This window comes from Phalacrocorax carbo, chromosome 2 (genome assembly GCF_963921805.1).
Source record: "Phalacrocorax carbo chromosome 2, bPhaCar2.1, whole genome shotgun sequence".
Taxonomy (NCBI): Eukaryota; Metazoa; Chordata; class Aves; order Suliformes; family Phalacrocoracidae; genus Phalacrocorax; species Phalacrocorax carbo.
Window position 1 is genome coordinate 65,823,197 of NC_087514.1, and position 26,444 is coordinate 65,849,640.

The 26,444-nt window shown below is 40.8% G+C and overlaps 1 protein-coding gene across 2 annotated transcripts; it reads left to right on the top strand.

Moving 5' to 3' along the window:
* Positions 1-5,373: 5,373 nt before the first annotated feature.
* Positions 5,374-25,340, top strand: GALR1 (galanin receptor 1). 2 transcript variants are annotated; one of them, XM_009503837.2, is made up of 3 exons: positions 5,374-7,061; positions 14,071-14,136; positions 17,380-25,340. In XM_009503837.2, exons 1-3 carry the CDS (start codon positions 5,472-5,474, stop codon positions 17,695-17,697), a joined length of 1,974 nt encoding a protein of 657 aa, XP_009502132.2. In that variant the 5' UTR covers positions 5,374-5,471; the 3' UTR covers positions 17,698-25,340. The 2 variants fall into 2 exon arrangements, with proteins under 2 accessions (XP_009502132.2, XP_064299203.1); XM_064443133.1 differs by lacking the exon at positions 14,071-14,136.
* The last annotated feature ends 1,104 nt before the right edge of the window (positions 25,341-26,444 follow it).

Here is a 26,444-nt window from a genome sequence, read left to right on the forward strand (position 1 = left end):
CTTTCCTCAAATTCTGTCACAGTCAAAGTCACAACAGTAGTAAAGTGATGGGCAGCATACAAACCTGTAAAATAAAATAACCTTCTAGTCATCCCCAGAACTTTGTAACTGAAATTAATTTTGTCAGGCTATTCAAATAGAAGATAGGAAACATGTTTTGTAAACCAGTCAGGATCTGTTGGTAATTCTAATAGTAATTCTTAGAATTCTCTTCTTGCCTTACAATTTATATGATGTCAGTCTGCCATATAAAATTAACAGAAATAGTGACCTAGTAGTTTTTGTCTACAAACTGTCTGCCTTTACCATATCTGCACAAGGCCTTTCACAGTACAGAAGTACAGTTGTACCATTTTCTTAGAAACTATAAAACTCTGCTTACATAGGCATCCATATAACAAATTTTCAATATTCCAAAGGCAATCAAAATCACATGATTTACACATTTCTGGGACATGTTACCTGCAGAAAAAATTACAATCCCCTCATATTTTCTTGCATAGTTGTATTTGGAGCCATCTCTAGGCTCCTCAGCAATGTGGACAAGTTGGGTTTTGCCTCCCTTCAATGGGGAAGACCAGGGTCAGGCCAAGGCCAGGATGTTGCTGACACACAGGCCCTCTCTGAGCGGCTGTGGAGAGCCTGAGAAAGACAAGGTTGCTGCTCCTGCTGCCACCGGGATGGAGGGGAGGGTAGCGGCAGCAGCCACCACTGGGAATGGTGCCCCATCCGCTCTCCACTGGCTGCTGTCCTCCTGCCCACCCTTTTTCTCTCTTTACTCACACAACTGCCCTGGTGACCAAGGTCTCCAGGGCTAGGCAGTGTGGCCCTGGCCTTTTTACTTACATCAGCCTGTTTACTGCCTTTGGCAACTGCTTCCTTGGCCTGTGTCTGGAGCTGGGCCAAGGCAGAGCAACCTGCAAACTCCTGGTTGCTTTACCAGCAGCACACACCTGCTTCAGCAGCAGTCGCGCTTTCCAAGTCGCTTCTTTCCACTGTGATCTCTTTCAGCACGGCTAACTTTGATGTTTCCCACATGGCCGACGTCTCTTCCCCAGCTTGTATTTCTATTTTTCCCATATGGAAACATGAAGTGCATTTTACAAAACTTAACCATTTCTATTCTTGCTCTACTACCTCAAACCAGTCAGCGGCCCATTTTATGAAGCTGCTTGAAGGTAGACTAAGCGGCCATTTAAATCACTTCTGCAGACACTGTGCCCATGGCTTGGGTACCTGCTGCACTCTCCTGAGTTTTATAAGACTTGCTGTATTATGTATTACGAGCATTCATCAAAATAGTCTTGATTCTGTTACATCAAGGAAAATCAGGTATTGATGCTCTCTGTTTTAAATAAAACACAGTTGTGTTTTTATGCACAGGCAAGTTGCTTCTGCAGCCAACATTAAAAAGCATCCCATGGGGTAATTGTCACAATCAAGTGAAACAGGCAACCCTTTTCAACAGCTACAAAGCAAAAGCATGTTGCTAGACCATGGTGATTAGCTTTTGTTATTTTTACAAAGAAAATTGCTCGGCATTGAATAAAGTATGGGTACCTGTTTTTGTATATAATTTTTAGGTCATTTGTTGAGAATACTAATTTAGAGCACTAACTTGTAATACAAAATAGGGATGGGATTTTGGAAACTATAGCTTTAAATCTAGTTCTGTGTGTTTGACGGCCTGCATTTTAAAGGCTATTTTAGAACTGATTTTTAAGAATGGAATAGAGAACTAGGAGAAAAAAAAATCAGCACAAACTGCGATGGAATGGCAATGGCTCTCAAATGAACAGGGGCAGATGTTTGCTTCTTTCCAAATGTCAGCAAAGAGCAATAAACTTCAGTTTATTAGTGACACCTCTCCACTATGGAAATCTGAATGAAGTGACAACTATGACTTCAGGGTTACATTATTCCCAAGTGTATAGATAGAAGAGGAGATAATGCTTCTAGATACTTGACTTTTCCATACTAATAACTTTATAGAAGGTGAATCAAAGGTGAGTTACGAACCGTTAACTTTTTTCTTTAGCTTTTGAATGATATTTAAAGTTCACAGCTGCCTTTAAAACATAACTTTCTACTCCAGGAACTTGTCATAAAGAAAAATAATGGTCTGCAGTTGATGTGACTATTGTGCCTGATCTTGTTTTACAAATAAACAAAATGAGTCAGTCTTCAAAATAAGCCTATTTTTGGCCTTGTGTTTTATAAACAAAACATGACCAAATGTGGAGACCATTTTTGCAGCAAAGAAAAGTGGTCAGTCAGCTACAGGCGGAGTTGTCAAAAGATCTCTAAAATGTTCAGGGCTACTCACATGCTTTCATGCAAATACACTTTAAATTGTTTCTTTTTACTGACACCGGGGTGCTGTTCAGAGGCTTGTATTTCAACTCCAGCTTCATATTCACTAGAAGAAAAAAACCAAACCAAAGAATTTCTAGGGCGTTTTACTGAAACATACCTTTGAAGAAGTTGTATGTGCTATTATACACATTTTATTCCTGTAGAATGATACAATGTATAAAGACATATACCTATGTATACATTTGTATAACCAGCCTCCAATTGTGCCTTAGTCAATGTACCCTAAAAATGAAAATTGGGACTGTAGCTAAAAAGCATAGGAAATTTGTCTTAACACATGCATTGTTTATTATTTCTAAGGCGCTAAGTGAATGCTCGCTTATAAATATAAATGCATTTTACTGACATTATTTTGATGATATGTTTATTACATCTACATTACATAGTAACACAGACTTTAGTAGTGATGACTGTTTTAAATCAATTTGTTGGATTGTTAAATGATTTATCTTTCCTGAAATAAAAATGTACCAATGTAAGTGAAATAGTTTTAATATTGGAACCATATAGAAAAAATAAGGTACCCAACCATCAGAGTGAGCACAAGGAAGGGCATCCTTGTGATGTTTTTTTCTCAGTAATATCTTCCGGATTAAGCGACTGAGGAATAAACAGGTAGGTCTAGACGTAACAGGGTACTTAGTTTCCCAGCTCCTTTGTAGATTTTTTCCTACCATTTTTCCCATTGATTGCTGTGGGAAATACTTTTGTTGGAAGTGAGTAATAACACCTGATAAAGATGACTGTGGATCCTGGCCACAGACAGAAGAAGATTGCATTTAATTTCCTGCTCTTTCTGAAGTTCATAAGCTATTTTAGTTTCGACAAAAGTAGATCTTTTAAAGTCGAAAGGTGTTCAGCACTAGATTCAATAAAACTAACTTCAAGGAAATGTGTGAGGCCCATGCTTAAGAGAGCCTTTTTGCAAAGATATGAGATTTATTTTCCTAAAGCACAACATAAATTTTTTACTGATTTTCTCTCCTAGCTTTTCAATTAATTTGTGTATTTAATTATATAATTATTTGTATGGAATTAGTAACAACTTTTCCATTGGAACTTTCTTTGTGAGGGTGCCAGAGCAGTGGCACAGGCTGCCCAGGGAGGCTGTGGGGTCTCCTTCCCTGCAGACATTCGAAACCCGCCTGGACGCGTTCCTGTGCCCCCTGCTCTGGGTGTCGCTTCTCAAGCAGGGGGGTCGGATGAGATGATCTCCAGAGGTCCCTTCCAACCCTTGCCATTCTGTGATTCTGTGATTCTACTGCATAAAAATTTATTCAGTCTAGGTAACAAGACGGTGGATTGAGATGTCAACACCTGTTTGTTTACGGCAATCTTAACAGGAATCATGAGTGCTGTCAGTGTGGGAACTTCCCTTCACTGATGTAAAAGCTGAAGCCTGTAGGTCTGACAGAAAAGCTACAATATAGTTGTGTTCTCTGTGGATTTTTCCCCTAATGCTCAGGGACACTCTTATAAGAACTATATGCTTTACAATATATACATAACAGAGAAGCAAAGCTTAAACCACAAAACTGTCAAAGATCTAAGGAAGCTAACAGAAGCAATGCCCCCGTCAAGATCACTAATGTGATTTTCAGGTTTCTTTCCCTTAAAACTGATTTTGTTTCTGTACTCACTTTTCCTGCTTACTTGTCTGTAAAACGGTCTGATATCTTTTGGTCACCTTTCAGACTATACTCTTCAGAAGATAACATTTCTTAAGAAAACAAAAGTGTGAGCGATGAGGACTAATGCAGCATTTGAGACAGAGAGTTGTGGTCAATGCAATGCTAGCATTAACTACAGCAAGGCTAGGATTGCACTCCTGACACCCTAGAAAAGAGTGATGTCTGGCAATGCGACATGATTCAAAAGCAAAACATCAGCGATATTCAAAAGTACTTCTTGTATTTCACTATATGAAGGAATTCATAGCGGCAAACACAGGTGTCGGCAACACTAAGGAAATCCATAGAAACTTCTAATAATTTTCACAATATACTCAGAGCATTCCCCAAAAGTCCACAACATCGGATATATTCTAGAAATGTTTAACAACGTCCATTCTCAGATCCCTTACAGAGGTTTGCATGGTAATCAAACACGTCAACAAAGTGATGAAGGAAAAAAAAACCCACTAGTCTTTCAGGAATCTTTACTAGTTTATTTTTGCTTGATACATTTGTAACTTCTAAACTGAGTTACAATGGACATAGAAAACAGGTCAATCCAAATAAAAGTTTCTCAGATCTATAGAAACTGAATTGTGCTCTCCCATTACGTGTTCCTTTCAACATAATGGACTAGACCATACATAAGTTTAATTAAAATCTAGATCTGCAGAAGTCAATAGCTCTGCAGTCAGCTGATGTGCAGCTGCTCAGATGCCTCAATATAAGTAGCATTACAGGATAGCATGTATTAGGATAGGATAGCGTGTATTAGGACCCGAGGGAACGGCAGGAAGGTGTGCCAGGGGAGGTGTTGGTTGGATATTGGGAAAAGGCTTTTCCCCCCGAGGGTGGTGGAGCACTGGAACAGGCTCCCCAGGGAGGCAGTCATGGCACCAAGCCTGATGCTATTCAAGAAGCACTTGAACAACGCCCTCAGAGAGATGGTGTGAATTTGGGGTTGTCCTGTGCAGGGACAGGAGTTGGGCTTGATCCTTGCGGGTGCCTTCCAACTCAGGGCAGTCTATGATTCTATGATCCTAGCAAAAGGAAAGGTAAAAAAAGCCAGTCAAATTGTGGGCTGCAAAATAAGCGAGCAAAAGCTGGTTGCCTGCAGCTGCACATCTGGGCAGTCCTGCTTGTCCCAGCTGCTCCCGCAGGAGAGCCGGGCTGAGCCCCTCAGTAAATAGGGCGCTGGTTGAAACATCCTCGCCTCTCCCAGGCTGTGCCCTCCGCCGGGTGTGCCCAGCCTGCGCCCTGTATCACAAAGCGGGTTTTAACAATTCGCAGCCGAGATCCCTGGGGAAGAGAGAGAAAACACGACGCGGTCAGCTGTACCTCGCTGACCGGCGGTTTGAAAACAAATGTTTACGAACCCTCAGGCAAATCTCTTCCGTCCGCAAGGTGGATGTGCCTGTGTGAATGTTTAGAAGAACTCGCCTCCATACCCCGGAGGAAGTTTTTACGTTTCCTTCGGTGCCGAAAGGACCGGCTTTGCCGAAGCTCGCCCTGCGGCTCCCGGGGGTGGGGGCGCGCAGCGGCCGGGCTTTGCAAGGCGGGCTTCGTGGGCTGAGCGTGAGGAGCGGCCAGACCTTCGTTTCCTTTACTTTATTTTTGGAAGGAGTAAGGAGGTTTGCCACCTGTGGGCTACTGCGTATCGCAGAACGATTAATGAAAACCCGTGAAAGGGATGAAAACAGCGAGCATAGGCGGCGTGGACTCTGGACTAACTCTTGCTGCCGGCTACCTCTTGAGGTGGGTTTACGCAGGCGCTTAATTATTTCTGTCTTGCAAGAGAGTTCATTTAAGCCGAGCAGGACCCGCCTAGCGCCGCTCCAGCCGGCCGTGCTGGAAGACTCGCCTCCTGAGCCTCCCGAGGAGCGAAGCCAAAAAGCAGAGACAAGTTTTCCGAGGTGGGGACCGGGACCGGGACCGGGGCCGGGGCCCGTCGGTTCTGCTCCCTGCCCACGCTCCGGCTGCCGCCCCGGGCCCCCGCCGAGGCAACTGCAGCTAAACCGGGTGCGTGTGGGGGGTGGGGGTAGGGGGGGGCGTGTGGAGATCCCCTCGCCCCTCACGCCTTACCCCTCACCCCTCCTTTCCCCACGGAGACGTCCCCGGGGAGCTCAGCCCTCCGCGGCGGCACCTCCCTCCCTCCTTCCCTCCCTCCTTCCCTCCCCCCCTCCGTCCCCGCCGCCGGCCGGCGCTGGCGGGGGGCTGCTGCCCCTGGCTCGCCGCGGTCGGCGGTGCCGGGGAGTGGCGGCTCCCCTTGGCCGCCCGCGGAAAGTTTGGCCGGCGAGCAAGGGGGAGAGGATGGAGCCGGGGGAACCTGCGGCGGCGCCCCTCAACCGGTCCCGGGCTGGGGCAGAGCCGCCCCGCGGGGAGTTCAACCTCTCCGGGCTGCCGGAGGCGGAGGAGAAGCTCCTCTTCGGTATCGGCATCGACAACTTCATCACCTTGATCGTCTTCGGCTTGATCTTCGCCCTGGGGGTGCTGGGCAACTCGCTGGTGATCACGGTGCTGGCGAGGAGCAAGCCAGGCAAGCGCCGCAGCACCACCAACATCTTCATCCTCAACCTGAGCATCGCCGACCTGGCCTACCTGCTCTTCTGCGTCCCTTTCCAGTCCACTGTCTACATCCTCCCCTCTTGGGTGCTGGGTGCCTTCATCTGCAAGTTCATGCACTACTTCTTCACAGTGTCCATGCTGGTGAGCATCTTCACGCTCTCAGCTATGTCAGTGGACCGCTACGTGGCCATCGTGCACTCCCGACGCTCCTCGGCCTTGCGCGTTTCCCGCAACGCGCTGCTGGGCGTGGGGCTCATCTGGGCGCTTTCCTTTGCCATGGCCTCACCGGTGGCTCACCACCAGCGCCTGTTCCACCGCAACACCAGCAACCAGACCTTTTGCTGGGAGCACTGGCCCAACCCAGGCCACAAGAAGATGTACGTGGTTTGCACATTTGTCTTCGGCTATCTGCTCCCGCTGCTGCTCATCTCCTTCTGCTATGCCAAGGTGGGGCAAAGCAGGTAGTGGTGAAGGGTATGTAAAAGGGATGGGGTGGTGGTGCGTGTCCTTGAGCTGCGGGGACATCCCTGGGCACATGTAGGGACATGGCACCGTCAGGAGGCAACTGGACAGGGGGTGAGTTTGTGGCGCAAAGGGAGAGGGCAGGTTTTATAACCAAGGGATGATTGTGGGGGACGTGTGTGTGTGGTACAGGAAGGTCAGGACAGGGATTGCATGGGGCGGGGAGAGGGGTTTGTTCAGGTGATTACTGGGGGTCCCCTCTGCCATATTTCCATGTTGCAAAATGCTAAGAAGCCCCAGTGCTCTGCTGCTTTCTCTGTCAACACAACTCTCCTGTTTCTTGCAGTGCTGTATGAGGAGTTTAACTCAAAGTACAACAAAGCCACAAGTTGTTCAGGCTTCAGACAAAGTTCTTTAAAATGCAGTGTACTTAAAAATGACACAAATCCACCAGTTTGGTCTGATCCAGTTAACATGTTAAAAGCAAAAGGTGCATCGTGCTGCCTGGTCCCTGGGAGCCCTGTTTTGACCCGGTTGGAGTAGAGGGGAGATTTACTTCTAACTTCATCAAGGGCAGGTGGTGCTAGGGAACAGTGCTTGAGGACCTGGGTAGGAAGAAGCAGTAAGTAAGGGTGCCTGAATAATGATACTTAAGGGCTTTTCTGCTCAGGCAAACTGCCACATGGTTCTGTGAATATTAATTGCAGCCTTCAGCGCAGGGTCCACTGCTTGCTGCTGGACAGGATATGGAGCACTGGCTGCTACCTGCTTAACTGGGCAGAGATCCTCCTGTTTCTGTGCCAGCAGCCTTCAGAAGCAAGATTTCTCCTTAGGCAGTCATTTACGTTTGAGAGAATAGGTCTGCTCTTGCAAATAAGGACTGCTTAAGTGTCGAGAAGACAGTTCTTTAATTTGCAAGTTAAACAGATGCAATTAATGTATTCAATTTGAACAAATAATTTCATGTTCTGTTCAGTTTCATATGTATTAAATCAACTTAATTGTCATGTGCAAATTAAGGATAGAATGGCATCCAACTCTGCTAAGATGGAATTACGCAGAACTCAAAGGACAATATTTCTAAATTACTGTTTGTAATGAAACAAGTCGGACCTAACAAATGGACAACAAATACATGTTTTAGTACATAAACTGAATTCTGTTTCCCCTGGGTGAACACACTGGTATTTCACCTACAGTGGTGAATATGACTGAGCTGTGAGAGAGATGGAACTTGGTGTAGCCATAGATCATCAGAGTTTTCAGAAAATATTACATATTTCAGGGAGACTTACCAAATGTGTGCAGAGGGAGCTTTTCAGCTATTAAGAATTCTTACTTGTGTTTTTCAAAGCCAAAGCATCTTCAGTTTCGGCATAAAGTACCAGCCTTCAAAGTCTAATTATATGACAAAAGATTGACAACAAGTCTTTCAAAATTATAACAGTACTGCGTAGTGGGGGGGGGGAGAAATATACTTAATAAAATGTAAGCATAGTCAATACATCACACCATGTTGTCACAAAGCACCACTACTAAAGTAGGTACCTCAATATTAGTATGAATATGTAGTGTAAAAAAAAAAAACCACAAACAAAACCCAAACAACTCTACATAAAATACATGCCCAGAACAAGTTAATAAAATCAGGGCCACTCAAAGTTACAGCTAAAATCTTGTGCTTAAATTACTGCCGAGGCTAGGATCTCACCCTTTCTTGGTGATGTGTTTTGAGCCTGTATGTACTACCTACTTGCCATGGTGTCAGGCTGGAGGACCCAAACTGAAGGGATGAGTTCTAGGAGACACCTAGGAGATATGTGGTATTCCTACCAGTGTCAACGAAGCTGAAAAATGCCACTTCTTGTATAAGGCTGTTCAAGGTATGTGTACCCTGCAGCAACAAGGCTCACTCCTGCCCTCATTAGGAGCCACTGGCAAATCTCCAGCTGCAGTATTTTGGCATGTGGGGCAGAGTGAGGAGGAATTAAGGATGACAGGAGTTGAAATTCGGAGCTGAAGTTTTAGATTTGTCAAAGCCATTGCTAGTCTCACAGGTCTCCAGCAGAGTGGTCACCACGAGCTTTTACTGATGTCACTACAGTACTATGAAGTACAAGTATTTTGGCTTCTGGATGCATGCAGGGTTAGAGGATCGCTGCTGTGTAATAGCCTCAGAAGTATTATAGAAATAAATGCATTACTTTCTTATGTACTTCACTGGTTTTCATGAACTGTGGATCAGCTAAATAATGCAATCTTCTGATACAGCAGATTAAGACAAAGGAGACTCATTTCTCTATTTGAATATAATGCCTTTTCCAGACTCCTTTAAGGTCGTTCTGTTTCTCTTATAAGCAAATTGCAATTGAACTTTCCGTTTTGAAAGTCTCATTTTTTAGGCACTCTAATAGGGAGCCGAGTTCTTTCTCACTCTCTCTTAAATTGTGTTAGGGGAGATTTGTATCTTCCCCAGTGGCCAGCTAGACTGTTGCAACCTATGGAAGTCCTGAAATAGCGCTAGGTATTTGGAAACAGCATCCTCCCACAAAATCAGAACTGGAAGTCTCACGTGATGTGCTCTATAAGGCAGAGATTTATGAGATCATGCTCTGCGCCATGCATGTGTACAGCTACCTGTTTCCTCTCTCCCACAAATAACTTTGTGTTAGTTTCAACCAAATTTGACAGAGGAGTGAAAATATCCAAAGGAATGATATGTCCCTAGTTTTGAGGAAACAGGAGTCAATGAAGGAGGAGGAGAGTCTCCATCTTCTCTCCTTTAAGGAGTCAGTTTGCACTCAGCTGTTAAACGACAGGCAAGCCATAGGGGAAGAGGTCTTATGTAGCTTCTACTTCTGGAGGAGACACGACACATCTTTTTGGGAACACAGTCAAGAAATGACAAATCCATAGGCAACCAGCTTTTGCTGGCTCACAGAACTAGTCTTGCAAGGAGCTTACTACTCCAGCCAGAGGAGCAGTGAATATATCATTATTAGTTGAGTTACAGTGCTACCTACTTCTAGACAGCCTGTATTCTTATTTTTAAATTGCTTACCGTATTTCTGATCATATTTATTTATAACTGACTTTTTCTATGTGTACTGTAACATTGTTACAACATTTGCTCACTAATGTGTTCTTAAAGGGCAAAGTGATAAATGATTCCCAGTGAGCTTCTAACAGTTGACATCTGCCAGGGTGATGCAATGTGACAACTCATTTTGGGTGTCTCTGCTTTTGAGTACCCAGTTATGAGGGTTCAGTCCTTGAAAGTTAGGCCTCCTTCAATCAAACTTTTAGGTTGGGCACCTAAAATCATTAGCAAACTTTTCCTTTAATAGATGTATAATGTTAAAATTTTTTTTTTTTAAATATTTATTGCCTTAAGAATGTTTCCATTATTATCTATCATTCTGAACATTATGAATTCACAAAAGACATGTATGATTTATAGACTTGGTTAAAAGTAAGCCACAAAAAGTAGGACCCTCAACATAAAATACAAGCTTATATGGTTTTTGTCTAAAGATATGATACCTTAAATTTTGCTGAGCAGCCAGGGAAAACTTTATTAAACTGCACTGAAAAGAAAAAATAAAGGGTATGATACATTAGTGACACACTATTAAACAAAAGAGGGTGAAGGATATGTTGTGACAATAGAAGTAGCATCATTATTTTAAAAAATGGATCGCAGGCAATGGCACTTGAATTTAAATCAGGTTCATATTATAAAATGTGGCTCATAAGGTAATGCTTGCATTATAGCTCTGTTAAACAAGCAGTTCATTCTTATTAGATAATGACCATGGGCAGTCTTTCCTTCTGCATGATTTTCAATGGCTGATAATGAAGGTGTAGTCAGTCTGTATAGCCAGACAGGAAACACACTTTGCAACAAGTGTGGACTTCAAACTTTTATACTGTTTGGTAGACCTCTGTGAATAGGCACAGAGAGTTTAAGTTTTTTTTTAACTCTTTCCCCTATTGGAAAAATCCCCTTTTCAACTTGTTTTGGTCATAGTCCCTCAGCCTGGGCTCTCAAACCATCTGGAGGTAGTCTCTGAAACAACTGCAGAAAAAAAAAAAATTAAGAAATTGATAGTTTGTAGGCAGAATCCAGGGCCTCCCAAATGCCATCAGTGGTAGTTGTGGTAGTACGGTCCGGACCAGCCTGGACCTTCTCACACTTCTATGATCCTACAAGTGTCCTTACACCCTCTTTCACAACAGCATAACTTTCTTCCCGCAGCACCCACCCTCATCTCCAGAAAAAAAGAAAAGCTGTTCCTTCCCCAAGAGCCAGACAGGCTCTCTGATCAACAGGTATATGAAAGCTGGAGTTAGAAAAGCTTCATGTAAAGACTTAATTTTTCCACAGAGCTGAATTTTTCAGAAATGTAACACCTTATTGGAAAAGGCTGTGACCTGTTTTTTAGCAAGGTATTTCATTCTGTGAGTTAAAAATGCATGTGTAAATTTATTAGTGGATATTTTGAAAGACTTTCCATAGAGAAATAAACTGAGCCAAAATGAGAGGCACATGTAAAATTATTATTCATTCAGGTGAAGTGACAGTGGCTGTTAGAGGAACAATTGATTATTCATTGGCCCAGAGAAGAGGTAATTTGAACAGGGCAGTGAGGAGACGTGTCTTTGATTTGCCTTGTAGTGCTTGTGCATAAACATAGCTCTTAATATCCCTCCATGGTGTCCTGCATAGGTGTCTGAGTGCTGTTCCACTGCTGTTGACAGGTAATTAAATTCTGCCTATTTCTCTTGCTGCTGGTTTGCGTACCATCTGGTACACCACCACGTAGAGCCAGCATGTTTTTACTGCAGAGACTTATTTTATGAAATATGTATATAATCTAAAAGAGGGGAAATTGAGAAGGATTCGTTGGAAGGTTATCATCTAAATCTTCAACACCACCAGCCCCCCAAATATCCAACTTAACAGCTTTGTCTGCTCCATCTTTCATTGGCTGGAGAGAGACGCAATGCAAAACTTTGTGCTCAAAGTTTCAGAACAAAAGAAAAAAAAAGTGTTTGTAACTTTAAAAGAAGATTTTTCAGTTCTGATTTCTGGGAAGAGATTATCTGACTTTAATTTTGGGCTGTAGGGAAAATCACAGCACAGTACAGTCTCTGGGTGGCAGGTGATGGGATTTGCAAAGGTCTAGTAGAAACAGCCTATCATAAGTTACATGAAGGAGGTGTGAGAGGTGAAGCAGCAGTGGTGCAAAGTGAACTTTGCGGCATTTCTCCCACGCTCTTTTTTTGTTGTTGTTACACTTTCACCCACAGACTAAGCAATTCAGCTGTCTTGTACATGGTGCTGTCAGGTGAATAAAGGGTGTGTGAGCCAGAGGATCATCTCCCTGTTCTTCTGCTGGACTGTGGGGGCTCTTCTGTCCCTTCCTTCTGGTCTGCTTCATCCTGGAGCAGAAAGAAGTGCTGAAGCCAAACCCAGAACTTTTCAGAGAAAACACTTTTTTTTTTCCTGCCTTTCCTGAGCTCAGGTTAGCCTTGGTAGCAACTTGGCTAGAGTTTCAGAATAGGGAAAGCATGAAGGGCTGAGCCTTTCATGCACAAACATGTCAGTGCACAGATAAGTACGAATGGACTGCACTTCCCATATTAAGCGGCCACAAGTGATTTTTATTTTTATTGTTGCTTGTGGTTCACTGGTAGCCAAGAGTGGATATGTAAAAAGTGGTATCCACTGATGAGCTATGGTTATTCACAAATACCATCTCATTTCTTTTAATTCTTTATGTATGTTTCTAAGACTCAAATGCCAGAGTGGGATCAAGGCTATAGGCCATCTTGTCTGGTTTCTGTCCTGGCAGTTGTTACCCGTGCATCCCAAAGGAAACAGAGAAAATGTCCCCAGATGACATAAGAGAAGTAGAATTTATACCCTTTTCCCCACCTCAAGAAGTCTCCTTATAAGCCCTAAAATCTAGGTGTATATTCCTTAAAAAAAATCCTTTTCATCCTGGATGATCTTACCTATTGAATTGTTCTCAGTTCATCTTAGAGCTATGTAAAGTGCATCCTAACACCATCATCGTCATCTAACTTGAGCTCTACACTCTGACACTCTCTCTAAAAAATTCCTCTTACCATATTTTAATGAAACCCTTGAGTTTAATTAAGCATCTCCTTTTTTTTAATTCTTTATGTTTTACAACTTGTTAAACACATTCAGCTGTTCCCTGCCCCCCATGCCTACAAATCACGACATATGAATATATTAGATTCAGTTAATAATGACTGCAGATAAAGCAGGGAATTCACCTCTGTGCATTCACTATCCAAAATCTTATGTGTAAATCATTAGGTTAAAATTTGGACCCTGCTCTTGGATGATGAGTCTTTTTGAGACATATTTTTAAAAAATTACTTGTGAAAGGTACATGACAAGTATCATCAAATTGTTGATAAAGGTCACGCCTCATGTGAGATACATTTTAGTATAAATTATTTTTGAAAGCCTGGGCTTTAGAAGATCAAATAGCGCCATCACCCTGATTATATTAACCAAACATCCATCTGAGGAAAGCAAATTATGCAGGTGACTCAGAAAAGCTCTGACTCAAAACATACACTTTTTATGTTACATGAAGTAAAGGTCATTCTACATTAACAAGCATTGACATTTTTATGGAAGAAGAATGATTGCTAATTCTAGGTGCATGATAGGTTTCCATTTGTTGCCTTGTTCATTTGTAACATGCATTTGTTGCATAATACACCTGAATTTTTATATGTGAATTCGATTGTGGTCGGCTTCATATTTGTTGATTCACATGGATGCAGAAACATAATTCCTTTGGATTTTATACTGTGCACTTTTGAAATGTGTAAATTGGATCAGCAGTGTTTGTAAGCGACTCATGCAGTACTGGAGAGCATATTCTAGAATATATGGGTTTGAATTTTAGAATATGGTGAAATACAAGATGCAAATTAATCTTTTCAGGTTCTTAATCATCTGCATAAAAAGTTAAGAAACATGTCAAAGAAGTCAGAAGCGTCCAAGAAAAAGGTAGATTGCTTTCATTACTGATATTTATTTGTTTATATTTTAGTTTTATGGCTAAACTAATTTGGTATTATGTTGATTGTTGCCAAAGATGCAATGGAGAGAAGGAATTGAAATTAAGTATTTAATGACATGTTCAGTGTCTCTCTGAACTTAGCAGGATTGGAATCTTTTCTGATCCAAGTTTTCCATCGCAGTGCATCAAGCCATTGGCTGAGATCCCTGTATTTCAAACACCAGAGCATCTGAAATTTAGACATGGAGAGACAACCTGTCTCTAATATTAAATGGGTTTTTCTGCCTCACAGGCATTTTTCCCCAACTCATAAATATTTTTTATTTATTTTTTTAACTAGTTGATTTTTTTAAGTGTTTTATGAAGAATTCCTAGGTATATGATGAGACTTTAAAATGAGCTTTATTGTGCTTCCTGATAGGAGTCTAATAAGAGACTTTTAATGATTCTACAGTTCTTTTATTGATTTTCCACAAAACATTTTTCCTCTGTTATATTCAAGACAAATTTTATACTGGTTACAAGTAGAACTGTGAAAGGTCTTTAAAGCAGAGTATAAGCTTTGTCATTTAGAACAATATTTGAAAGATGTGTTTATATATTGAATTTGTCAGTTAATGTAATATGGTTCTGATTTTTGAGCAGATTTGACCACAGTAGTCATTTGACTAACTTCTCAGTTTATGAATGTGGAGTCAGAAAAACCCCTTAGGCTATAGCTCTTCATTTGATCTGATCACTATTACCATATGGGCATGCAGACTGTCTGCAATGTAAATGAGATATACAGGGGCTCAGCAGGGAACAAGTAATCTATTATTTATGCATTCTCTATTTTTTTGAAAAATATCCTAGTCAGTAGATTTTAATTCCTAGAATTGAAAGCTTTATGACCCTGATTCTGTAAAATACTTAACTGACATACTTTTGCACTTAATGTGGTCAAGGCCAAAGGTGTGGTTTTCAAAGGCATTCTGTATATTGCCGTCTCTACTCTCATCTAAATTATTCTCACACTGGAAATATCTGTGCATGTCCTCTAAACACTAACTCTTAAAAACTGCAAATAAATATCAGAGCTGGCTAGGAAATAGCTTTCGTAGCTTTGGGGAAAAGCATTACAGACATACCCAAGACTGTTTGGAAATATCAGGGTTTGGTAATGAAAGGGGAAAAAAAAAAGGCAGCCCAAAACATTTTTTGCCCAATAAAATAAGTTTCTGATAGTAAGGCCTAATTCGTGTTTTTCAAAGCAACTCTGTTTTCTCTAGTGTGCTGTCTCTCTCTGATTACTTTATCTTTCTTCTTTTCCTTCTTCCTGTTTTGTTAAGAATGCATTTCAGGCTCAGTTATACATTTCTAGCTTTATCCAAACCTTTATGAAAATTTCAGTAGTAGAATCTTAAAATTAATTTGCTCTGTGTGTGGAAAAAAAGTTAATGAAAAATATGAATGTGCCTAAATGCTATTTTTCATGCTTTTTGGTCACAAATTTGGTTGATATTAACGTCATGTATTTCAGGTGGGTTTTATTTGCTAATGAGAAACCCTAAGAAAGCTCCCATTAGGAAAACAAGAGCTGCCCTTTAGTCTTACCTTGGTTGCAAGGTATAGTGATGATTTTGGAAAGGTAAGCTCTGAAGTTAGGCTTAGGAGGAATAATGGGATAAAACAGATGTTGTGAGGTTTCCTAATGCAAAATTACTTATTCTGCAGATACAAAATACCTTAAGTAAAATAGTTACAAGAGACACAGGGTCAACCTCTGCTTTCAAGTGCATCTATACAGTCTGTTGGAGTCAGTGATTTTCCTGTTGTAATTTTTCGGGGAATTTTGAAGAAACTGAAGTAATATGCCTCTTTTGAAGTAATTGTGCATGCGGTATCCAGACAACGTGTTTTCAATTGGAATATTAACACATTGAAAAGGTCAGAGAATGACCTGCTCTTAATTTATTCTTCCTTGCTAGCACATATTCTCCTGATGAGGCCTGAACAAGAAAATATTTATGTGGCTGTATGTTAGTGGCAACTGACTTAAACTCCATAGGGCTAAGTAGAGGAACAGCTTGTGAAAACAGATGAACCCTTGAAACTAAACAAATTATATCTACTACAGATATAATGTCCTTTGGTTTCTATTGTGAGATTTTGCTAACCAACAGCAGTATCTGTCATAAGTTATTTTGGCCTGTTGCCACAGAAATCAAACTATTTTTTTATGTAAGCTTCTATAAGTTAAATCATGTTGTGATCAGGTAGGTCAGTCTGAATTATTATCAAGCATTAATCAATTCAAGAAGTACAGATCAAGTTCAATAAACTAGCGAAAAGTGTAGATATTCTCTGTGCTGCATTATTTATCACTATGTGGCCACTGGGTTAGTTTTACTTGTGAAGAAGAGCCTAACCTATCTGAAAAATTGTGTTGTAAAGTGTTAATATAGAAATTATAATGTTTATGGAGGAAGGGCCATAAAGTTCATTAGACCCATCCAGACAACAAAAGTAGAGCCAGAACGCAGCACTGAGGGTGTTTCATGTTCCTTTTTTCTGGATTCAGTGCCTGGTGGTGAGCTTTAATTTCCAGATTAGTTTTGACAATGTGCGATCACCAGAAATTTCAAGTTCCTTACTTTTCTCTTTTTTTCCCCTCTTTGTATCCCAGAATGTTGTTATATGACTCCCCACGTGGAAATTTTATGTTTAAAGGACAGACTTTCAAAAAAGCCCTGGCTCCTTATAGACTCTTGGGCAAAGTGTTAGAATCCTCTAAGCTCTTCCATTAGCTGCCTTCACGTATAATAGATCTCTCTTGAAATTTTGGTCAGAAATCCTTGTGCACCATACTAAAATACAGATCGTTAGATCTCATGAGATTTCCCGAAGACCTATGTTATAATTATTTTGCATCAAGCTTATGTCCACTTTAGACTAGGCTAGGCTTTTGTGCAGGGAATTGGGAACACCATTCTTGACCTTTGAGCAAAGTTATACATTTGCCTTTTGCTGTGGGATTTTCAAGGCTAAGGTTCTCCTTGCAGTAGTTCACCATGCAAAATAAAGCCCATATAGGTAATGGAGTAAAATCAGTAATAAATATTCCAAAGTGTGTTCTCTGTCAGTATACCTTCCCCACCCTCCCCCCACCCCCAATGGTTTTGAAGCAGGTTTAAAGCTGATTCTTCAAGTGCTCATCAGACATCTGTGTTTTCCTTTCCCTGTCTCAGACAGCACAGACTGTGTTGGTGGTGGTAGTGGTTTTTGGCATCTCCTGGCTGCCGCATCACGTGATTCATCTCTGGGCTGAATTTGGTGATTTCCCACTGACTCAAGCCTCCTTTCTCTTCCGAGTAGCTGCACACTGCCTGGCTTACAGCAATTCTTCTGTGAATCCGATTATATACGCATTTCTCTCTGAAAATTTTAGGAAGGCCTACAAGCAAGTCTTCAAATGCCAGATAGGTGACAAGTCACCTCTGAATGATGCTAAGGAAAACAAAAGCCGGATAGATACGCCGCCGTCTACCAGCTGCACACATGTGTGAACTTTAAGAAGTCCTGTATGTTTGCTTTTCATGTGTGTGAACTAAACATCTAGAAAACAAAGCACAATGAGCTTTATCCTGGGTTCATCGTGATAAAGCCAATTGGTATTTAATGTACTGACGTTGCATTTGTAGCAAAAGTTTGTGAAACTGGTGTGAAAGAAAACTGGGCTGATCCTTTGTATCTTAGATAGCTTTGTCAAATGAAGCTCTTGGACCTTTAAAAGATACTTGAGAAAAAATCTTGGAGACGCTATGTCTGTATTCTTACTCACTAAGCATATGGTGTGTAAACATCCAAATATACAGGAAGGAAATGTTGATATGGACAAGCAACTTCCTGACATCTTACTCTACCGAAATGAAGATATGGCTAAATTTTCTGTCTTACGGGTAATAAATACAGTAGTATTATGATTTCAGAGAGGAAAACTTTTGTTCTCTCTTCAGATTGTTTCGACAAGGCCTTTTCTCTTTTTAAAGTAAAGATGGGCTCTGATTTGGAGTTGAAACAACCCATGTACAAATTGAGGCAATTGCTTTAGGCAAGAAATGCTAATTTTATCTGTTTAGCTGTCTTTTTAATGTAACATACCGAGAAATGATGGACTTTTTTCCACTTCATATGCCTGCCTTACTGTATACACAGAACTTTTGTGTATGCTATATAAGGTTTTTGTTTATGGCCTGTATGTAGTTGTACCAAAATGAGGATTTGTGTCTATATGAGGGAAGCTTTTCTTCATGTGTTGCATGTGCGTGTGTGTATATGTTTTAACTTTATAGACTTTGAGGAGGAGATACCATTTTAAATGTGCAATATAGACATATGTTTTAAAATATTATGTTCCATGAAGCAACTCCGGGCAATGCTTAAGTGTTCAAAAAATAGCGTTCTCTTAAAAGTTGTAGGAGAGGCTTGATATCATGTAGCTCTAAATTGGAAAAATTCAGAAAGATGCATTCAAAACAATACCAAGTATGTAAGCTAAATGGTCCAATTCTGCAAGTTCTTAAATAAGATGAGTAGTTTCAGCAATTTTATAAAAATACTTAATATGTCTTTAAGTGGTAAGCCACTAAAGAAATAGCGGAAGGGCACTCAGTCCTTTGAGAATGTTATTGTTAGCTGGAGTAAGATATGCCTTTATCTTTTTTATTAATGACCCATAGACTCCTAGGGTAAATTAAGTTGAAGGAGCCTCCAGACGTCCTCTCAAGGCAGGGCTGCCTTCAGAGTTGGATCACTTCCTTGTCTAGGCAAGTTTTGAAAATTTCTCAGGATGGCAATTCAACAGTATTTTTGGGCAACGTGTGCCAGTGCCTAATCACCCTCACTAAAATGTTTTTTCTTATCCTGAGTTGGGATTTCTCATAATGTAGATTGTGACGGCTGCCTTCTGTCCTTTTGCTGTGTACTTAAGCCTTCTACCTAACTAATACGTAATTTAAGATGGCAATTAAATTTCCCCCTAACCTTCTCTTCTGAAACAATGTATCACACTCAGTCTCTCCTCATCTGTTGTGCTCCAGCTGCCTGGCCAGATTAGTGGCCTTCCACAGGCCTTCCTCCAGTGTACCCATCTCTCTTGTGAACTGGGGTGTTCAAAACTGAACACCCAGATGTGGCCTCATGGACACTGAGTAGACTAATTGCTTCCCTTGACCCCTGGCTGATTCTTGCAAATACTGCCCAGTATTCCAGTAATTTATTGCTGTAAGGGTACACTGCTGACTCGTATTTAATTTCTGCTTTACAAGCACGCTTGTGTCCTTTCTGCAGAATTGCAGAGTCCCAGTCCAAGTTTCAGGGCTTTGCTTTTGGTGTTGTTGGACTTCATGCATTTGTTAGCTGTTACTTCCGTTCTCCCAGCTTATCAAGAGCCCTCTGAAAGGTATCCCTGCACTCCAGCATATCCACCACTCCCCTGGCTTTGTTTTCATGTGCAAAGACAGTCCTACACCCTTGTCTGGGTCTTTGAAGATGCTAAGTCGTGTTGGCCAGATGCTCTGTCAGATTCCTTTTTCTCCACAAACTTGCTTTAAAATAAAAAAGTTCAGAGTGGTGGAACCACATCAACTATGGAGGGTTAGTTCACAGGAAAATGTCTATGTGTCTGTATTGTCTGCCTGGAATCAGCAAATTAATACTGAAGACAGGCTATTGCACACATGGTGTTTGTGTCCATTCTTTCATATGAAGAGACAGTTTGATGACATTACTAGGAACACAAAATATATGAAAAAAATCCCTCAGTTCAAGAAGAAGGGCTAATCTCTGCAGGAAAGCATTTTCTGGGCTAGGATTGAGGTTAGGAAACAGCCTAGAACAATATTGAAATTCCTTTGAGTTCTCAGATCCTCGTCACCCACTAATCACTCAAATTGTTGAAGCAGTATTGGACTTCAGCGGAATTTATAACATATTCGGAGATTCTGCAGCTTTCAAAATTATATTCCTTTTAAAAATTGCTTGTGGTTTTATTACTTTGAATAAAAAATTACAATGTAAATATGTAATTCTATAAATTTAACATGCCGAGTTTATTATTTCATCTGGAAAAGGCTTTTTTTTTTCCTTAATTGTACATAATTTTAAACCCAGTGCTTGATAGTAATGGAGCTACATCTTTTTGAAATTTTAAGGATGAGGGAGTGGGTTTGGACTGGGCTAACAACTAGTTAGAAAGGCCCCAGCTGGTTCCTGGTGAGTATCAGCAAAACTTCCACCTCACTTTTCAGAGAAACCTTAAGAAGTAGCTGACACACAGAAGCTCAATTTCCTGCCTAAAACATGCTTTTGATCATCAGCGTCTCTAGTGTGACTTTGTCATAGTCAGCTCTAACATGGAAGCTGTGAATGTGAAAACAGTGTTAATGTATGCTGTGAACTGTGTCTAACCCCTGAGCAGCTGGACTGTTGGGGAGGAAGTTGCCGTGCCACAAAAATGGCTAATTTGGGGTAGAAAATCAGGGAATGGGCACTAATGATCCCTTACAACTGAATGTCTGCTTTCAAGTTCTGAACCTGTTGGCAGGGATCATTGTTTCTGGTGGAGGGTGAAGCAGAAGTTTCACCTCACCTGCTTGCCCGATATGCTTTTTTACATCTTTTTAACCAGAAAGGTTAATTTGAGTGTACACTGAAGTAAAAGAAAAAAAAAAAAAAACCAAAACAGATTTCTCTGGCTAGGGCTGAATTTTACACTCCTAGAAAGATAAATAATCCCACTGAATTCCACCCTGTTGTGTGAATTTGAAAATATTATTCTGTACAAAACTAAATAGGCAACAGGAATGATTACTCAAATTCCTCTTGAAGTAAAGCAAGGGGGGTGTGTGTCATTAAGCAAATACTTCAACTTGTCTTAAGTTATGTTTCTCATAAATTGAGAGAATTGGAGAACTGTAACAGAAATGGCAACTCCATATGTTTTTATAAACTCCCTAAAATTTTATTGTACGTGTACTGCCAAAATGCTACCTCTTTGTGCTGCTTCATGATTGTCTCCTGAAGTTTCAAACATACAGCGCACTTTCAAAATTGCTGATAGAATTAGTGTATCCCTTCATATCTATTAGTAGGAGTTGTTCAGTCCATCTTAAAACTGTGTTTTGGTGAAGAAATGTAGAAGTCTCTCCTTGCCATAGTTTTCTCTGCAGAGTGGATGAAAGACCCATGAAGAGGTAGCATCTCTGCAGCACCTCATGCTAATGTGAGAGGGCCTCCTTTCTTGCTGGCTCTGGAAAGGAACTCAGTTCTGTCCATTTTCTGAGGTGTATTAGGATGTTGCAGCAGGTTTCTAACCAATTTTGAATTTTATATTTTCGATTTTATGGTTTTTACCTTTTGCCTTAAAAAGATGCAGAAAGCTCATTAAAACACTGCACCAATGGAACTTTGAAACGGTAAAAACTAATCATAGAATCATAGAATAGCTTGGGTTGGAAGGGACGTTTTGAGGTCATCTAGCCCAACCCCCCCTGCAGTGAGCAGGGGCATCTTCAACTAGACCAGGTTGCTCAGAGCCCCGTCCAACCTCACCTTGAATGTTCCTAGGGATGGGGCAACTACCACCTCTCTGGGAAACCTGTTCCAGTGTCTCACCACCCTCATTGTAAAAATTATTCCATCAAGGTTTCGTGCAATGTTAGCCCTGCCTATTTGCGGGTAGGTGTCTGAGGTATGACAAAAAAGATTACAGCAGTGCTCTTCTTCAACTACTAAAGCCTAAAATACATTTTGCATCCTCTAAGATATGTGTGGATCCAGATGCACACTGTGCACTGCTATACATAAATCAGAATATGATCCATATCCAAAATGGAAAAAGAAAAAAAAAGGCACTTAACCAACATACAGTTCATCACGTGCAAACACCCTGAAAAATGATGGGACTTGCTCACCTCTATGTTCTGTTCTGCTAATTTCATAGGTACTTGTATCACCCATTTAACTGATTATGAAGAAGGTAATCATTTTAGTTGAAAGTGAAGCTAATGCTTAATGGCTGCTTCTGAGTCATTAAACTACACATAGTTTTCAGTCAGAAGTATGTACTACACATTTATTACATGTAATAATGTAACCATTCAGAATTGCCTAAATTTTCTATCTTGTATCAAAAATGTAGGATTTCCTAGTATTTTTCATACGTCTAAGCTAGGTAACAAAATCATACACTATTGTAGATTACAAAGATATGAGATAAATATTAAGCTTTGCTTATTTAGTGTTGCAGTGAAGTAAATTTTACTTAAAATGCCGCATTGTAGGGAAAGGGACAGAGGGATCTTTTTATAAAATAATGTTGTGAATGTATTGTTTTAGACATTGTTATCCTCATGGTTGCTTCACAGTAAGATGTGTCACATTGAACCTAATGACATTTATGGCATTTTGGGAAAAGATAAAAGCAGAGAAAACAACAGCTTCTAGCTTTACAGAGCTTGTGTTAGTGTTAAATATATTCACTACAGGTACAAATGTTGAAGACCAGAGAATTAAAATTCTGTGTTTGTTTCAATGTATAATGAATGATAAGTAATATGCAGTTGTTTTAAGATATACTGTACTTTGCATGAATTTTCAAGTGACTTTTTTTCAATAGGTCTGTACCATCAGCTTATCTCTGTAATATGAAATACAAAATGCTTTTCTTACAAAATGTTTACGTAATACTTAAAAGCAAGCAGCACCCTCAGGAAAACTTCCAGAAAAAAAACAGTGTACACAAAACTCAACAGAGTTTCATGGCTAGGTGTCATTATGGATTGAAAATACCTTTTTGAAAATTTAACTCATATAAAAAACATTCTCATTTTCAAGTACTTAAGTGGTACTTAAGGCGTGGTTCTCCTTTCATTCAGGCTGGTAAAAGTCAGATGAAATTTATGGAATTCATTGATATTTCTTATTGAACTGCAATTTAAATCTCTGTAATTTACCTGTTGCTCAAGAGACATACAAACAGAGCCAGATCCATGTATTTGAATACGAAAAGAAACAAAGCTCTCCAGTGATGTGAAATCCAAACCTATTTTATTATATGAAAGCCTGTATGTGGCTCCACTTTCAGAAGGAGGCAAGTTTGTGCGTATTTGTGTGTGGATTTGCATTAACATTGAGCAATAGCTATTTCAATACAGTAAAAACAGCTAGATGAGCCTGAAACCAGAATATGATCAGTCCTATACCTAAGGAAACGTATTTTTTAAAACAAAAGTAAATGCTACAGCATGCATTGAAAATGACATGCACTTTAATCACTCATTTTTCCTGCGCAGTTCTTAAACGATCATTTGTATATACGTAGGTACTGGGCATTTGTAGATACATGGGTGCACTTTGGCCAGATACATTTACTGGGTGCAGGCTGAGGTCTCATTTTATGGAACTGTTTCCTTGAGTGCAGCGTTCTCCCATTGGAAAACTTTGCACCATTTCCATTGCATGGTTATTGCATTCCCTGATAAACATTTAACCATATTTAAAATTTGCTGAGAAAAATAAAATCTCTCTTTTAGTAATAAATCATTTGAGCTCCATAGATGTTTCTAGCAATACCTGTAGAGAATTTGTCAGCCTGCTTAAGTTTAATATAAGGATTCTGAAAGAAAGTACAAAATTCTCACTGATGACTTGTAGGTGTGACATTTAATGGATGAGGAGATGGCGTGACACTATTGCTTTACACTGAATTTCACAATTTAGCACAGGCAAACCGGTAGTTTTAATATAGTGAAATGAAGAGTCACATACATTTAGGAATGAAGATCATGAGGGAAACCTTAAGAACTGATTATTATACTGGAAAATGAAGATTCTGAAATTGCCAGTTTAATTAAACATAACCTGCAACTCTGTGTAGCTGAAAGGACTTGCATAACCTTGGAATCATGAATGCAGGCTGTGGAGGTACCTGGGGTTGTGTCACTGGGAGCACTGCTGCAAACAGGGAGGCTTTTGCACAAAAAAATCCCCAAACACGCAAGCTGAACAATGTCAGTAATTCGTCTTAGAGGGATATGGTTAAGAAGTGGCTTATTTACAGTATATTTACTTATTTACAGCCATACAGAGAGAAAAATACCTGATGCTATGCTGCTTTTAAATGAGTGGATGAGATACCAAGATCCAGTACAGTGAAATTAAGCTTTAACAGTAAAATCTGTAAATGAAATGGAAGTCTTTTCATTAAGCCATGAGTATAAGTAACTATAGAATGCTTAATGAAAAAAAGTGATATATTCATCTTGCTTCAAGCCACATTTGAGTATTTCTCAAAAGATTTTATGAATTTAAATCTCAAAATATGGACTAGGTGGTAGCACTGCTATGAGAAAAAAATGCAGCTTATGTTACAGAGTATTTAGACCTGCTGATCACAGTGGTCCCTTCTGGCCTTAGTCTATCAGCATTCTCGCTCTTATTTTTGTAATTAATAGTATGAGAGCTATGCAGATATGAAAAAAAACCATGACAAAACAATCTATAAGCAGTCATCTGAAGATGTACCTAGAATACCTCCACAAGTGGGTTACATCCACAAAAGATCTTACAACAATTAAGAATCATAGAATTATAGAATGGTTTAAGTTGGAAGGGACCTTTTGAGGTCATCTAGCCCAACCCCCTGCTGTGAGCAGGGACATCTTCAACTACATCATGTTGCTCAGAGCCCCGTCCAACCTCACCTTGAATGTTCCTAGGGCTGGGGCATCTACCACCTGTCTGGGCAACCTGTGCCAGTGTTTCACCACTCTCACTGTAAGAATTTTTTTCCTTATATCCAGTCTAAATCTACCCTCCTTTAGTTTAAAACCATTGCCCCATGTCCTGTCACAACAGGCCCTGCTGAAGAGGTTGCCCTCATCTTTCTTATAGTCCGCCTTTAAGTACTGGGAGGCTGCAATAAGGTCTCCTTGCAGCCTTCTCTTCTCCAGGCTGAATAACCCCAACTCTCTCAGTCTGTCTTCACAGGAGAGGTGCTCCAGCCCGCGGATCATTTTTGTGGCCCTCCCCTGGACCCGCTCCAACAGGTCCATGCCTTTCCTGTGCTGAGGACCCCAGAGCTGGACGCAGCACTCCAGGTGGGGTCTCACCAGAGCAGAGTAGAGGGGCAGAATCACCTCCCTCGACCTGCTGGCCACGCTTCTTTTGATGTGACCCAGAAGTCATTGGCTTTCTGGGCTGCGAGTGCCCACACATTGCTGGCTTATGTCCAGATTTTCGTCCACTAGTCCCCCCAAGTCCTCCTCTGCAGGGCTGCTCTCAATCTCTTCATCCCCCAGCCTGTATTGATACCAGGGGTTGCCCCGTCCCAGGTGCATGACTTTGCACTTGGCTTTGTTGAACCTCATGAGGTTCTCATAGGCCTACCTCTCCAGCTCGTCTAGATCTCTCTGGATGACATCCTGTCCTTCTGGCATGTCAATGCACCACTCAGCAGAAAAAATTTCTTTCATTTGAAAGAAATTAGAATGAAATTTGGCATATGGATTGCCATTGTTAGGGGAAGAATTAAAATGAGGTTGCATGCCTTTCTCACGTTAATTAATTACTTTTTGCCGTAAGTACTCTAAATGTAATCACTCTACATTACTTTTGCATAGCAATTGTTGTTTTCATGAGAACTTTGAGCTGATGGTTGCTGGCATGTTTGAAACACCTGGTGGTAATTGTGTTTCACTCCATAAGTCAACATCGAAGCTTTTTACCAACCTACTGCGAAACTGTATTGGAAATCTTTACAAGTTAGAGGCTCTCACAATCATGTTTTCATTTCAGCTCAGCTTAAATGAAACCTAGTAAAAAGTAATGGTATACTGAGCACACATGATCTGCCAAGGCGTTTCTGATAGAGCAGTCAATATTTTGCGGAGATTTATACAGGTTGGGTGGTAGAGAAACCTGACTAATTCTGAGTGTCCTGTGTAGGTTTTAAGAAAAAACAGCTTCAGAATTGCTCCTGGCCTGAATTCTGCACACTTGCACGAGTTGTACAGTGTGCTGATCGTGGCATTCTGTCACTCTGGAGGGATGTCCGCTTAACCTGCTGTCAGCAGTTAGGCTTTGCTGAGCATGGTATGTGGTCAGGCCAGCATCTCATCCCACTGACATGCTGCTTCTCAGCTTGCTTACCTGCCATGCAAAGCTTCATGTGGGCTTCTAAGGTGGGAAGGCTGATGTGAAAGTGGGCTCTGCTGTTTTCAAGACTTCTGGGTACTCCCTACTAAAGTGCATA